This window comes from Puntigrus tetrazona, chromosome 2 (assembly GCF_018831695.1).
Source record: "Puntigrus tetrazona isolate hp1 chromosome 2, ASM1883169v1, whole genome shotgun sequence".
In the NCBI taxonomy this organism is placed as follows: Eukaryota; Metazoa; Chordata; class Actinopteri; order Cypriniformes; family Cyprinidae; genus Puntigrus; species Puntigrus tetrazona.
This window is the reverse complement of record NC_056700.1, coordinates 6305700-6319151: the sequence shown is the minus strand read 5'-3', so window position 1 is coordinate 6319151 and position 13452 is coordinate 6305700. Positions and strand designations below refer to the sequence as shown.

The window sequence follows — 13452 nt, the reverse complement described above, 5'->3', positions numbered from 1 at the left end:
GAGAATCTTACTGAGCTGTAGAGGAATCCCTCTGCATTCATGCCGATGTAGAAACCTGCTTTGACTCCCTGAATGGCCACCACCCTTAAGCCAACGGGGATGAGATTGAAAAGAGCTAGACAAAACAAAGAGTAAACATTACAAAACAATAGGTTTGGCACTGCTTGAACCACACTGGGAAAAGTGATAAACTATTAGCTAATCTAGCATATCTGATAGAAACTAGTGATCTATAAAAGGTGTTAATTGGGTTACTGATTTATGATGAAGGTAAACAGGTAAACCTTTTGCCTAGACTGCGATCTAATCAAGGAGAATATAGGTAATATCTATAATAATCTATAATAATATATATCCATTAATACATCGATGTTAATATTTTTACAACATACAGTTAGGTTCCTATATATTTGGTTACAGGCACAATTTTTATTATTTTAGCTGTTACCGAAATATATTTAAGTTACAGTTATATAATGAATATGGACTTAATGTGCATACTCTGAGGTTTCATTTGAGGGTACTATCAATGTTTAAGGAAATAAAGCTCTTTAATGTGTCTGCCCCTTTTTCAAAGGACCATAAGTAATTTGCCAATTTATTGAAAAGCTGTTTCTTTCACAGGTGCAGATCATTCCTTCATTATTTCTTCATATTTTTTCTGGAGTTGATTCTAAGTGTTCCATTTACATTTGGAAGCTGTTGTTGTGAACCCACATCATGCAGTCAAAGGAGCTATCCATGCAAACGAAAAAGACAATTGCAAAACTTTAAAATCAAAACAAATCAATTTTGTGCACTGGTGCTTATTTATGCTATGACAGAAGAGGACAGAAGCAGCTGGATGAATTCTGAAGTGTACATAGATATACTCTCTACCTCCACTCGACCACATCCTGCAAAGTTTGTTGGATCGCACTTCATAGTACAAATGTATGATTTGTAAGAAGTTAAAAAAGGTAAAAATTTGAATATACTAAAATCTTCTGCAAAAGATTTCCAACAAGACATTACTAAATGAAATTTTATTTATGATTATATTTATTTGTCCAATTATACTTAAAATGGAGGTCTGAGTATAAAAATGGTTGTATATCTCAAGCATTTTATGCTATATTTTTGCTCAGGCCCTTATTGTTTAAATTGTTTATATGCAATTTCACCTTTATTTTGCTTCTATTCTTGTGGCATATGGAGCCAAAATTATGAAAACTGTGTCAAATTATTAATATATATGGACCAAACTGTATAGCATATGACTTCTACAAAAGTGGTCCAACAAGTAATGCCAAGAGGTAAGATGAATAGTTTGCAACTCAAACAAAAATACACTATTCAAAGTCTTTTTCCTGAACGCTAAACTACATAGAATTGTTTGAAAAATATATAGTATATATTTAAATGCATTAAAACCTAATAGGGAACAAAATCATGCTTAATTGGACTGGACAAACTAAAATATTATAACAGTTTGCCTTTGTAATGATGAAGTACTGCAGTTTCTTCAACACATAACCATGTTGGGGAAATAATCCTCTATCATTTTCATTGGATTATAAATTATAATCTAATATTATAAGATCTTTCTTTAGATTTTACATAGAAATCCCTTTGGGTGGTCCCTTTATTTTTGGACATTGCGCCTGGTATGATGAAAGCTTCCCTCTACCCTTGAGCAGGTTACAGTCCTAATGACTCCACCACTGCACCACGGCCCATCGAACTCCTGCATTTAATTCTCCTCCCTTCTGGGACTCACGAGTCTGTAGAGCTACCCTATGGAGAAAATCGGACCAATTGCTTGTGTGCACTGGGATGGATGCCCTGCTTCTAAGCAGACTTTTAGCTGCTTGTTGAGACAATCACAATTACAACAAGGTTACATAATCACAATTATGAGTCCTCTGGTCAATTAGGGTCAAGTCTCACTCCACTAGGGGTACAGCGGCCTCTTTGCAGGTGTCCTAATGTTGGACATCTGCAACACTGTGGGTTGGTTCACTCCCTCTAGCTTTGTCCAGTTCTATAGCCTATATTGAGTAGGACCCCAGGTTTCTCAGTCCTCTCAGACATACAGGTCAGGTATTTGTAATTTCAGCAGCTTTGGTATCTTGTTCCCAAAGCTTGTGACACAGCTCAAAGTTCCTGAAAAGTAACGCCTCCAGGTTATGAATATAACCATGTTACCTTGAGTGACTGTTATGTATTTGCCAGAAATGCCAAACAATAACAATGTTCTTTTTGAATTGAGGCACTTTTATTTCACTGATTAACTAAAAAAACACGTCTGATCACATCACATCTCTTTTCACCCCACCCTTTTCTAACCCGTACAAGCAACCAATTGGAAGAGAGGTCAAAAGTCACCCTTCAATAATAGTATTTTCTCCTTCCATCCATCTTCCTCTGCTTATCTGGGGCAGAGTATATGTATTTTCTTACATAAAAAATCTGTATTTATACACAATAATGACATCATGGTCCCCCTACTCTATTAAGGTTGCGTAAATGTATAAAGAATGAGTTATAATAAATGTACATGGGCTATATTCCTCCATCGGTCCCAATGAATTGGCCATGTGGTCCAATTGAGTAAAACAATTCCAAATGAATTAGCTGCATCTAGTTCAGAGCAGCTTTTCAGAAGTACTCATCAATGTCAAAATGTTATTTAATAACATTTTTTTTATTGTAAATAGTTACCAAATATTGCCACCAACCTACTACTAGTAACGTTGGAGTTGTGACAACAGAGTTGAGGATCTAAATACAAGGCTTTACTCACAAACAGGCAGAATCGATAACCTTATACATTATAATCCAAGGAAGAAGCAAAAGAATAATCCAATATAAAGACTATGTTCAGGGCAGGCAGCATCTGATTGAATCTAGACTTGAAGATCTTTCCTGATTCCTTCCCCTCTCTCTCTCCCACTTTGATTCCTGTCAATTCTGATCTGTCCTGTCACAATAAAGGCTAAAAATGCCAAAAATATTTAGTGAATGATAGACTATGCAGGGTCGTAATCCTCTATCCTTCTTAGCCACTAAGAACATACAATTAAGAACAAATATATACTTGTTCTAGGGGCTCCTTAATATACTCCTCCATACTCTTCCAGAGTCTCTTCACGTTTCCTCTGATCTTCCAGAGTCTCTTTCACCTTTATTTAACAAGGAAAGGACTGAGATTTAAATCTCTTTTCCAGGAGTGTCCTGGCTCAGATAGGTAGCCGAGTTTGTACGCACAATTAAACATCGTTGTTACGGCAATTATTACAAGACCAACATGTACCAAGACCAAAACTCGTTTGGTTACTATCAAGGTTACATAATAATTACTTAAAATGATTATAAGAAACCAAGGTTTGTAGCTTCATCTTTTTGGAGAAGATTCTAATCTGAGGTCCCTAATCTGAGGTCTCAGCAGCATATTTAAAAGAGGTTTTAGCAAGCTCAGTTCCGACAAAAGGCACACAGAGACTATAAACTAATTTAATTTGACTTTCTTGAAGGTATACATTTTTTTGTTTTTGTAACATTTAAAATCTACAACCAACTGTAATGCAGACAATCAGTGTCACACTGGAAACGGATGAGGAGCACCTGACAGCGCCCATCACAGTGATCACTGATCGGTCACACCTGCAACTCATCCTAGCCTCACTATATAAGGCCAGACACACCAGAAGTCGAGCACTGACTCCATTAGATTACAATCTAATGTGATTTCTCTTGTCCTCCTTCAGACAGCAGTGTGTGACCGATCGGCCCCTTCCCATGGAGCACAGCATGGACCCACTGCACCAGAGAAAGAGAGAGAGAGAGAGCACAAGCAATCAAGCGAGCAAGCAAGCACCATAGAGCACTGAAATCACCATTGGGACTATATATATGTGTGTGAGTGAGTGTGTGTGTATGTGTATATGTATATGTGTGTGTATATTGTGAGGAGCGTCCAGAGAGTGGATCAGCGTCGCCCTGGCAACCAACGCAGTGCACCTGTCTGCACTCATCACCAGAGATCGGTCACACCTGCAGCTCATAAATAACATTCAGCTTCAAGAAATTCTAAATCAGAAACCATATTGTTTCTCATTGGAGAGGTTCTCCAATGAGAAACAATATGGTTTCTGATTTAGAATGTGATAAAATCACTGTAAAAATGACTGTAAAAAATTTCAAGCATTTTCTCATCATTTTAATAGAGTCTGTCAATATACAAGGGGGAAGTGAAAGACGTTACAGATATCACAGTAAAATTCACAGTAACTCCAGTTCAAACTAAAATCGGCCATTTAAATTAGTTTCTTATAATTCAGATAGGTCAATGAATGTATTATATACTGTAAAACACAGCTAGGAGCTGAATAGGGTTTATTACAACTAGCTAAAGTGAGCTGAATGGTCTTAGATACAGAATGATTTAAAGGTAATAGGTCATATTATTTAGCTATTGAGACGAAGAGTATTAATGATACCTGAAGATGTTCTTTGGTTACCACCCCTGTTAGAGTTGTGTATTGACATTATGCAACTTTGACCCTTCAGTTTCAGCTTCCATCTGGTATATGTTCTCAATTAGACTGAGGGCAGTACAGTTTGAAGCAGTGCGACATACTGGGTTTTGAGATACATTGCCAGACATTAAAATATTGATACTATTAAATTTCTTCATTTAACTGAATTAATGAATGTAATTGTCAGCCCCAAACGAATAATACATATTATGTGTACAATAATTGACCTCCCTGGATGGAGCACATCTCAAAAAATTTAAATACATAAAATTCACAACATCCCATAACATTATTCATAAGTGACAAAGTTATGTAGTTATGTAGATATTCAGTAAAATTGAAGCAAAACTACTGCCAAGAGATATTTGACATAATGTCAAAAACAGACTTAAAAAATATTATTGGGCCCCCTCAAGTAAAGTAATGTCAAAATAACGCATTAAACGCATGAATGTTATTTTTAATTTATGGGTAGATAATATAGTCCATGGGCCCAGGCAGCATTTATCACTTGGGTACTACCCAAGGTGGCAAATTCTAGTTAGATTTTTTTTAAGACTATATCTCTAGATGATATTACAGCATGATAACCTTTTGTTAGTGGGTGCTTTGTCACAGAAATCAGCCTTCAATGACACTAACCGTTGAGCTAAAGAATGAAAACATCTTGTAACTTTATTTGATCAGAACATGTCATACAAAGAAAAACAATTCTACATTGTTAATGAACTTTTTTGGTCTTTGCAGACTGTTTCTGCTTATTCATCATCATCATCATATTCAACTAGTCTCTAGCCTGTATCCTTCACCTCCTCCTCTCTCTGATTGCTGCAGGATTGTAGCTTGCACATTTCTGTGCACTTTAATTTGTTGGCAAGACAAGAAAACTTTGGAAGCTTGCAGGTCAATGAACACTTGCAGGCCATAAGCTCCAGAACAGCCATTGGTGCTGGGGATCCCCTCATCCAGTCTATCCCCTCATCCTGCTGAAAAATTATTCCATGTTGCTGTAAAATTCCTTTGATACATCCCAGGATGTTACCACGGATTTGAAGGACTCTTGGAATATCTTGTTTCTTTTGAGAGCGGTAAGCCTTCCTTGTTCTGCAAAAGCACTTGTGCTATCACAACCTGTAAAGGCATGTATCCCTATACAAGCATCACATAGGTCATCTCCAAGAAGCTGAGCAAAGTTGCTGATGTTGTTTGATTCTGAGTGCCAGATTTCTGATAAGGGGGGCAGTTTATCTTCTTACAGCATCCAAGACAAAGAATCATGACGTCTGTAACTCATAATAACTGTGGTTTGATAGCCATTCTGGCTAAAATGATTTGCATGTAGGATACATATGTGTATCCACCTCCTCATGGAAAGATTTCAGGGCAACACTTTATAATAACTATACACTATGAATTATTAAGTAAGCATTGTTAACAACATGTTGTCCCAACATAAATTTTTTGTTTATAAATACAGCTATAAATGCCTTGTTTTTGCTATTCATTTCAAGATGTAATTTTTTTTTTACTGTACACTAGACATTTATTTTTCTATGAAACTGGAGAGCTTTATTTATCAAGGGAACAGTTGCACAGTGTAATTTTTTGCATATTATTTCTGTGTTTTGTATCCCTCTGTGTTGTGTTTGTTTAACTTCTGTTTGGAATATAAATGAGCCTTTACATCTCCATTGTAAATGATTTACAAAGTATAAATAGTCCTCACTTTAGATAAGCTCACAAAAACAGACGGCTTCCAACTACTAAATGTTTTATAGCTACCTGACTTAATCATGAATTACAGTAGGAACATGTGTTAATAAAGCATTTTAATACAGTAAGCAACTATAATCATGTTTCTAAATAATACAATTTATTAATGTACATTTAAATAATGTATTAATCATTTATTTAGACTTTCTAAATGTTCTTATTATACAACTCCTAAATAACTGGTTTGTAAATAAGATAATAATAATTATAAGATAATAATTATAAATTGATCATTAACAATGTATGAAAATACAATTACTGAACATTATATATATATATAATGGTTTATAAAGCATGAACTGAGTATTTACTAATGATTCATAGTGTGTAGTTTATATAAAATGTTACTGATTTCAGCTGTTCAACACCATTCCGGTCTTTATTTGTCAGACAATAGCATCTCTCCACAGGTTGCAAATAGCTGCTTGTTCTGAAGCTTCCTTCAGTTCTCTGCTAGTTTCCACTGGTCTACAATGAATATTATCAAGGCTGTTTTACTGTTTTAACACCTTTCTCTACTGCACTACATTGTATTCCAGAGCAATGTCCTTCAATTGATTGCTGTAACACTACCTCTCATTTTCAGATCCTTGGATTTACCTTGTGCTCCTGTCCTGTTGTTTCTTGCTCTGTTTCCTGAGAATTTGTTTGTGCTGTCTCATATTTTCAATCATACGATCTGTCGCGACCCTGGTCCCACATTGTGCTCGATTTCGTCACTGCACCTCCTGTCCTCCCTGGGCAATATGGCAGTTTTGACTGTAGTGGACTGGTTTTTGAAAGCAGCTCATTTTATCCCCTATACCCAAATTACCATCTTCTAAGCAGACAGCAGTTGATCAGCCACTTGTCTTTCCTAGTCTGGAATCCAAAGTCGTGGTCTCCTCTTCCTACACATTTCTCCAGAGATGCCGTCGCACCTGGAAAAGAGCCTGAGAGACTGTGGCTTTCATCCAAGAACATTCCGCTCCACTCCGTATGTAATAAACTTGCTCCCAAATTCACTGGCACATTTCTTCTCACCACGGTCCATAGTGCAGTGGCAGTCCACCTAAAACTCCCTCCAGTATCACGTAGATAAGCCAGCACATCTTTAATGTGAAGTTCTCTACTTTGCGAAGCAAAGATCATATGCCCAAAGAGATTTCTGTCAGCTTTCAAGACCATCTCTTTCTTCTGTGTTTGCTTTACTCTAACATTTGTTTTGATGCTTAAGAATGTCTTCAGATTCTGTTTTTTCATTTTATCTTGGAACTTGGTGGCTCTTTCTCTAAACATTCATTTCATTCCTCTGGTTATAAGGCCTTCAAACAGGAAATGGCCCATGAAGAAGCAGAGAGGTGGCTTCAGGAGGGGTGGCTTCAGGAGTCGCCCCCTCTAGGAGCGACTCCTGAAGCTCAGCATGAATGTCCTCGTGGTTGTGGTGCTGGTCGGTTGGGTCTGGCTCTATGAAATTCCTCGATCAGGCTTGGATCCAGAATGTCTCGGGCAGCTACCCATGATCTCTCCTCAAGTCCATAACCCTCCCAGTCCACCAAATATTGGAGCTGCCCCCCTCTTCAGCGCCAATTCCTTCACCTGATAAGTGGGAGCCCCGTCAATATCGAGAGGTGGTGGTGGTTCTGGGGCCTCATGGCCGGCGTCAGCGTTCAGGTGGACTGGTTTCAAGAGGGAGATATGGAAAGAGGATGAGATATGATCATTAGCAGGCAGCTCTATCCTAATTTTAAAAGGGCCAACGTACCTGTGGCTAAGCTTTCTGCTTGGTAGCTACAAATTTATGTCTCTCGTGGAGAGCCAGACCCGTTGATCAGGTTGATAAAGAGGGTGTGGATGACGTCATCTATTGGCCTGGATTTCCTGAGTCCTTATGGCCCACTGGAGATGGACTTGTGCGCTGTGCCACACCCTCTCACTCTCAGGTACTGAGGAGGGTTCACCAGACCACGGGAACATGGGAGGTTGGTACCTCAGGACGCAGACCTGTAGATGAGTGGGTGAATGAATTCTGGGCGTACTCAGCCCAGAGCAGGAATTCAGACCAGTGATGTTGTTCTGTACTACAATAAGACCGTAAATAACGTCCAATTTCCTGGTTCAGTCACCTGGCATGATTTGACATATGACATGATCTGTTTGTTCATTTCAGGCCACCAGAAGGAATTTCTGATCAGCTGTGTGGTGTGAGATATACCTGGTTGCAGGGCACTGAGGGATGTGTGTACCCATTGCATGATTTTGCACATATTGCTTGTTGGTGGACATTGTGGGGGTGATGGTTCATGCTGTTGAGCTCATTGCAATTCTTCCATAATGTCCCAAGATACTGGTTCAATGATAATTGATGATGGTAGAATGGGTTCATTGTCGATAGGTTGACTATGACTATCATAACGTTTGGAAAATGCATCCGCTTTACCGTTGTTATAAGTGATTAAGCTATAATCACTATAAGCTATAAGCTATAAGTGACTGTGAACTGGAACCAAGTGAAGAACAATGACCATCAGGCTTGTTGTGGGTTTAAACATTTGACGCTCTTGATATATTCTACATTTTTATGATCTGTGATCACTTGGAAGGTATGCACGCCTCCCTCTAGCCAGTGTCTCTATTCCTCAATAGCCACTTTCATGGACAGTAGTTCCTTGTTCCCCGCATCATAATTTCTGCCAGCTGAAGTGAGTTTCCTGGAGAAAAAGGCACAGGGATGTAGTTTTCCTGGTTGACCTGACCTGACCTTTGTGAGAGTACCGCCCCTATACCTCATTCTTCTACAAATGAAGAATGACATTTGTAAGGAGCAGTCAGAACTCCTGAAGAGGAGTTGAACTTATTCAGTGAACTTATCGAAACACTTCAAAGAGTTGAAGTCCAGTCGTTCATCAGTGGACCACTCCCAGCAAGGGGAACAAACATGTTTTCACGGTTGCTTGGACTGAATACTTGGCTACAAAGAACCTGCAGTCAAAAAGGAGTCAACTTCATCGACAACTTTAATCTGTTCTGGGGACACAGACAACTGTTTAAACTGGATGGCCTTCACCCAAACAAACTTGGTGCGAGAGTGTTAAAGGACAACATCTATTTTTCACTCCGTCATCCATCAGCAGAGTGTGCCAGTCCACTCAACATGAATGGCACACACACACCTGGACAAAGTATGGATGACGACATATCAGCCTCAGAGTCATCATCTGGTCGACACATCCCACAAGGACACTGAAAACACCACAGAGCCACAACAAGCACTGTTTGTGGACACTATCACGGTTGAGCCCCGCCCGCAGAGCCCATCACAGACACAATGTGACGCACAACAACGGCTTCAGGACTCAGAGCCGAAGGACGACTCTCTGGTAATCAGCCAGGGAAGCCAGGACAGCATAATTCTGCCACCGGAAACACCAATGCTCTGTTTACCAGAGACATTATCCCTCTCTCCAGCATCGCCACTTCTCAGCTTCTCACAAAAAATGGAGGAATTGGTGTACGCTAAAACCAGACTCTCCCATTCCTTTGCTGCGAGCCCCCAGTTATCAACTACAAAACGGCGGGCACCACCACCTCCAAGGCCGCTGGGCCCAGCTCGCCCTTCTCCAGCGAGAGCTCTTCGGCCGCTGCGACAACGCCAGGCCATCCCTCCTCCATCTGCAGCTGATAAAGCAAAAACAACTGATAACAGCTCTCAGTGATGTGTTTCGGGTCCCCGCGACTACAGCAAAAACTTTCAGGGATGTTTAGAAAACAAGCGGGAACCCAGTGTGTCTCTCACTATCTCCGTCTTATTACAGGATAGAAAGTCTAAGGCCTTCTCAAGCCGTACAGCTGACAAATCTAATCTGAGGCCCATTAGACAACAAACTCAGACTGCTATAGAAACAAAAAGTACTACCATCAAGCTAGCATTATTAAATGTTCGATCACTAAAAAAACAAATCATTTGTGATCAATGATTTAATAATTACAATCTGGATTTTATGTTTCTAAATGAAACATGGCTTGAAGAAAGCTGCAGTGCAACAGTGCTCAATGAAACAGCCCCTCCCAACTTCACTTATATGAATGTTTGCAGAGTTGACAAGAGAGGGGGTGGGGTTACTGCTCACTTCAAAGATGTCTTTCAGTGCAGACAAGTATCATTTGGTCAGTACTTGTCATTTGAATATCTAGGGATTGTGTTGAAAGGTGCTCCACGCATCCTGTTTATCATTATTTACAGGCCTCCAAAATATTCTCCAGCCTTTGTTGAAGAGTTCACAGAATTGTTATCAATGATTTGTTCAGAGTTTGACTGTTTTGTGATTGCAGGGGATTTTAATATCCACATAGAAAATGCAGAAATCAAAACTACAAAAGAATTTGTAACTGTTTTAAACACTTTTGAGCTGATTCAGCATGTGCATGGACCTACACATCACCATGGGCACACGCTAGATTTACTCATCAGTAAGGGTTTACAGCTTTCGTCCATTGTTATCAAGGATGTAGCACTGTCTGATCACTTATGTATTTTCTTTGATATATTGATCTCTGCTACCACTGAATCCAGATCTGTCACTGTCAGAAAGAGATGCATTAATGAGAACACAAGTGTGCTATTTATGAAGGCTGTTTTTTTCAATGCCAAGCATTTCTGCCGACTGCGTTGATCTTCTCCTGGAGTCCTTTGACTCAAAAGTTAAGAATGTCATGGATGACATTGCACCTGTGAAAGTCAGTAAGAAGACTGGCAGAGAAAAGTCATGTTGGAGAAAATCAACAGCAGTGCAGATCATGAAAAGGCAATGCAGAAAGGCTGAGCGGATGTGGCGGAAGACAAAACTTGAAATCCACTATAACATCTATAAAGACAGCCTGCATGCTTTTAATGTGGAATTAGCCACAGCAAGACAGAAGTTTTTCTCAAACCTTATAAATAGTAACCTGAACAACACCCGCTCTCTTTTTGCTACGGTTGAGAGACTGACAAACCCCCCAAGTCAGATTCCCAGTGAAATGCTTTCTGACAGCAAATGCAATGAGTTTGCCTCATTCTTTTCTGAGAAGATCGAAAGGTGAATTAAAGGTGATTAAAACATCAGATGATGTAGAGATATGTCAGATTCAACCACAATTTCAAAAAGGAGTCACTATGTGTGTTTTTGAAGCAATTGATTGCAAAACTTTGGAGGAAGTAGTACAGCACCTAAAATCCTCAACCTGCTGTCTTGACACACTCCCCACATCCTTTCTCAAAAGCGTGTTTAACTGTTTAAAAGCTGACATCTTAGAAGTGGTGAACACATCACTTCTCTCTGGGACTTTTCCAAACTCCCTGAAAACTGCGGTTGTTAAGCCCCTCCTGAAAAAGAGAAATCTTGATAACAGTATATTGAGTAACTATAGACCGATATCAAATCTTCCGGTCATAGGCAAGATCATTGAAAAGGTAGTTCTGAATCAGCTGAACAGCTACTTGAACTCAAATGGTTATCTGGATAATTTTCAATCTGGTTTCAGACTGCACCACAGCACAGAGACAGCGTTAGTTAAGATAATAAATGATATTCGCCTAAACTCTGATTCTGGTAAAATATCAGTGCTGGTACTACTAGATCTTAGTGCTGCGTTTGACACTGTCGATCATAACATTCTTCTAGACAGACTGGAAAACTGGGTCAGGCTTTCTGGAATGGCTCTAAACTGGTTCAGGTCATATTTAGAGGGGAGGGGTTATTATGTGAGTATAGGAGAGCATAAGTCTAAGTGGACGTCCATGACATGCGGAGTGCCACAAGGCTCAATTCTTGCGCCGCTCTTGTTTAGCCTGTATATGCTCCCACTAAGTCAAATAATGAGAAAGAATCAAATTGCCTATCACAGTTATGCTGACGACACACAGATTTACCTAGCTTTATCACCAAATGACTACAGCCCCATTGACTCACTCTGCCAATGCATTGATGAAATCAACAGTTGGATGTGCCAAAATTTTCTTCAGTTAAACAAGGAGAAAACTGAGGTCATTGCGTTTGGAAATAAAGATGAAGTTCACAAGGTGAATGCATACCTTGACTCAAGAATCTTGGTGTGATTCTAGAGACCGACCTTAGTTTCAGCTGTCATGTCAAAGCAGTGACTAAATCAGCGTACTATCACCTAAAAAATATTGCAAGAATCAGATGCTTTGTGCCCAGGCAAGACCTGGAGAAACTAGTCCATGCCTTCATCACCAGCAGGGTGGACTATTGTAATGGTCTCCTCACTGGCCTTCCCAAAAAGACCATCAGACAGCTGCAGCTCATCCAGAACGCTGCTGCCAAGATCCTGACTCGAACCAGAAAATCAGAGCACATCACACCAGTCCTCAGGTCCTTACACTGGCTTCCAGTGACATTTAGAATTGATTTTAAAGCACTTTTACTCATCTATAAATCACTCAATGGACTAGGACCTAAATACATTGCAGATATGATTACTATTTATACACCTAACAGACCACTCAGATCACTAGGATCAAGTCAGTTAGAAATACCAAAGGTTCACACCAAACAAGGAGAATCTTTTAGTTTATTTAGCTTTTAGTTATTATGCTGCTCACATCTGGAACCAGCTTCCTGAAGAGATCAGATGTGCTGAAACATTAGTCACTTTTAAATCCAGACTCAAAACTCATCTGTTTAGTTGTGCATTTACAGAATGAGCACTGTGCTGCGTCCAAACTGTTTGCTTCTTTTATTTTAAACTGTTTTAAATCAATCTCTTTTTGCTTTAAATTCAATTTATCTTAAATCAGTGTTTTTATTTTATTTTAATTTCTTTTATTGTTATTTAAATCTTGTAATTATTTTATTCCCTCTCTTGTAAAGCACTTTGAATTACCATTGTGTATGAAATGTGCTATATAAATAAACTTGCCTTGCCTTGCCTTGCCTAGTGCCCCCTGGTGGTGAGAAATGCAGTTTTCCACTCGTCACCTTCCTTGATTCTGGTCAAGTTGTATGCACTTCTTAAACCCAATTTTTTGTAGATGGTAGCTTCTTGTAGTTGTTCTAGAGCAGATGGGACTAAAGGTAACGGATAGCGAAACTTGATGGTGACATTGTTGAGTCCCTTGTAGTCAATGCAAGGCCTGAGTCCTGAGTCCTGAGACCTTTTTCTCTACGAAGAAGAAACC

At 39.3% G+C, this 13452-nt stretch overlaps 1 protein-coding gene across 4 annotated transcripts in view; it reads right to left on the bottom strand.

The window, feature by feature from the left end:
* Positions 1-13452, bottom strand: part of fgf12a (fibroblast growth factor 12a) — an 80022-nt gene that overhangs the window by 18421 nt on the left and 48149 nt on the right. For all 4 annotated transcript variants that reach the window (XM_043217069.1, XM_043217065.1, XM_043217047.1 and 1 more), the window contains one exon: positions 12-115. In XM_043217069.1, the coding sequence (XP_043073004.1) occupies positions 12-115 (104 nt within the window). The remainder of the gene's footprint in view (positions 1-11; positions 116-13452) is intronic.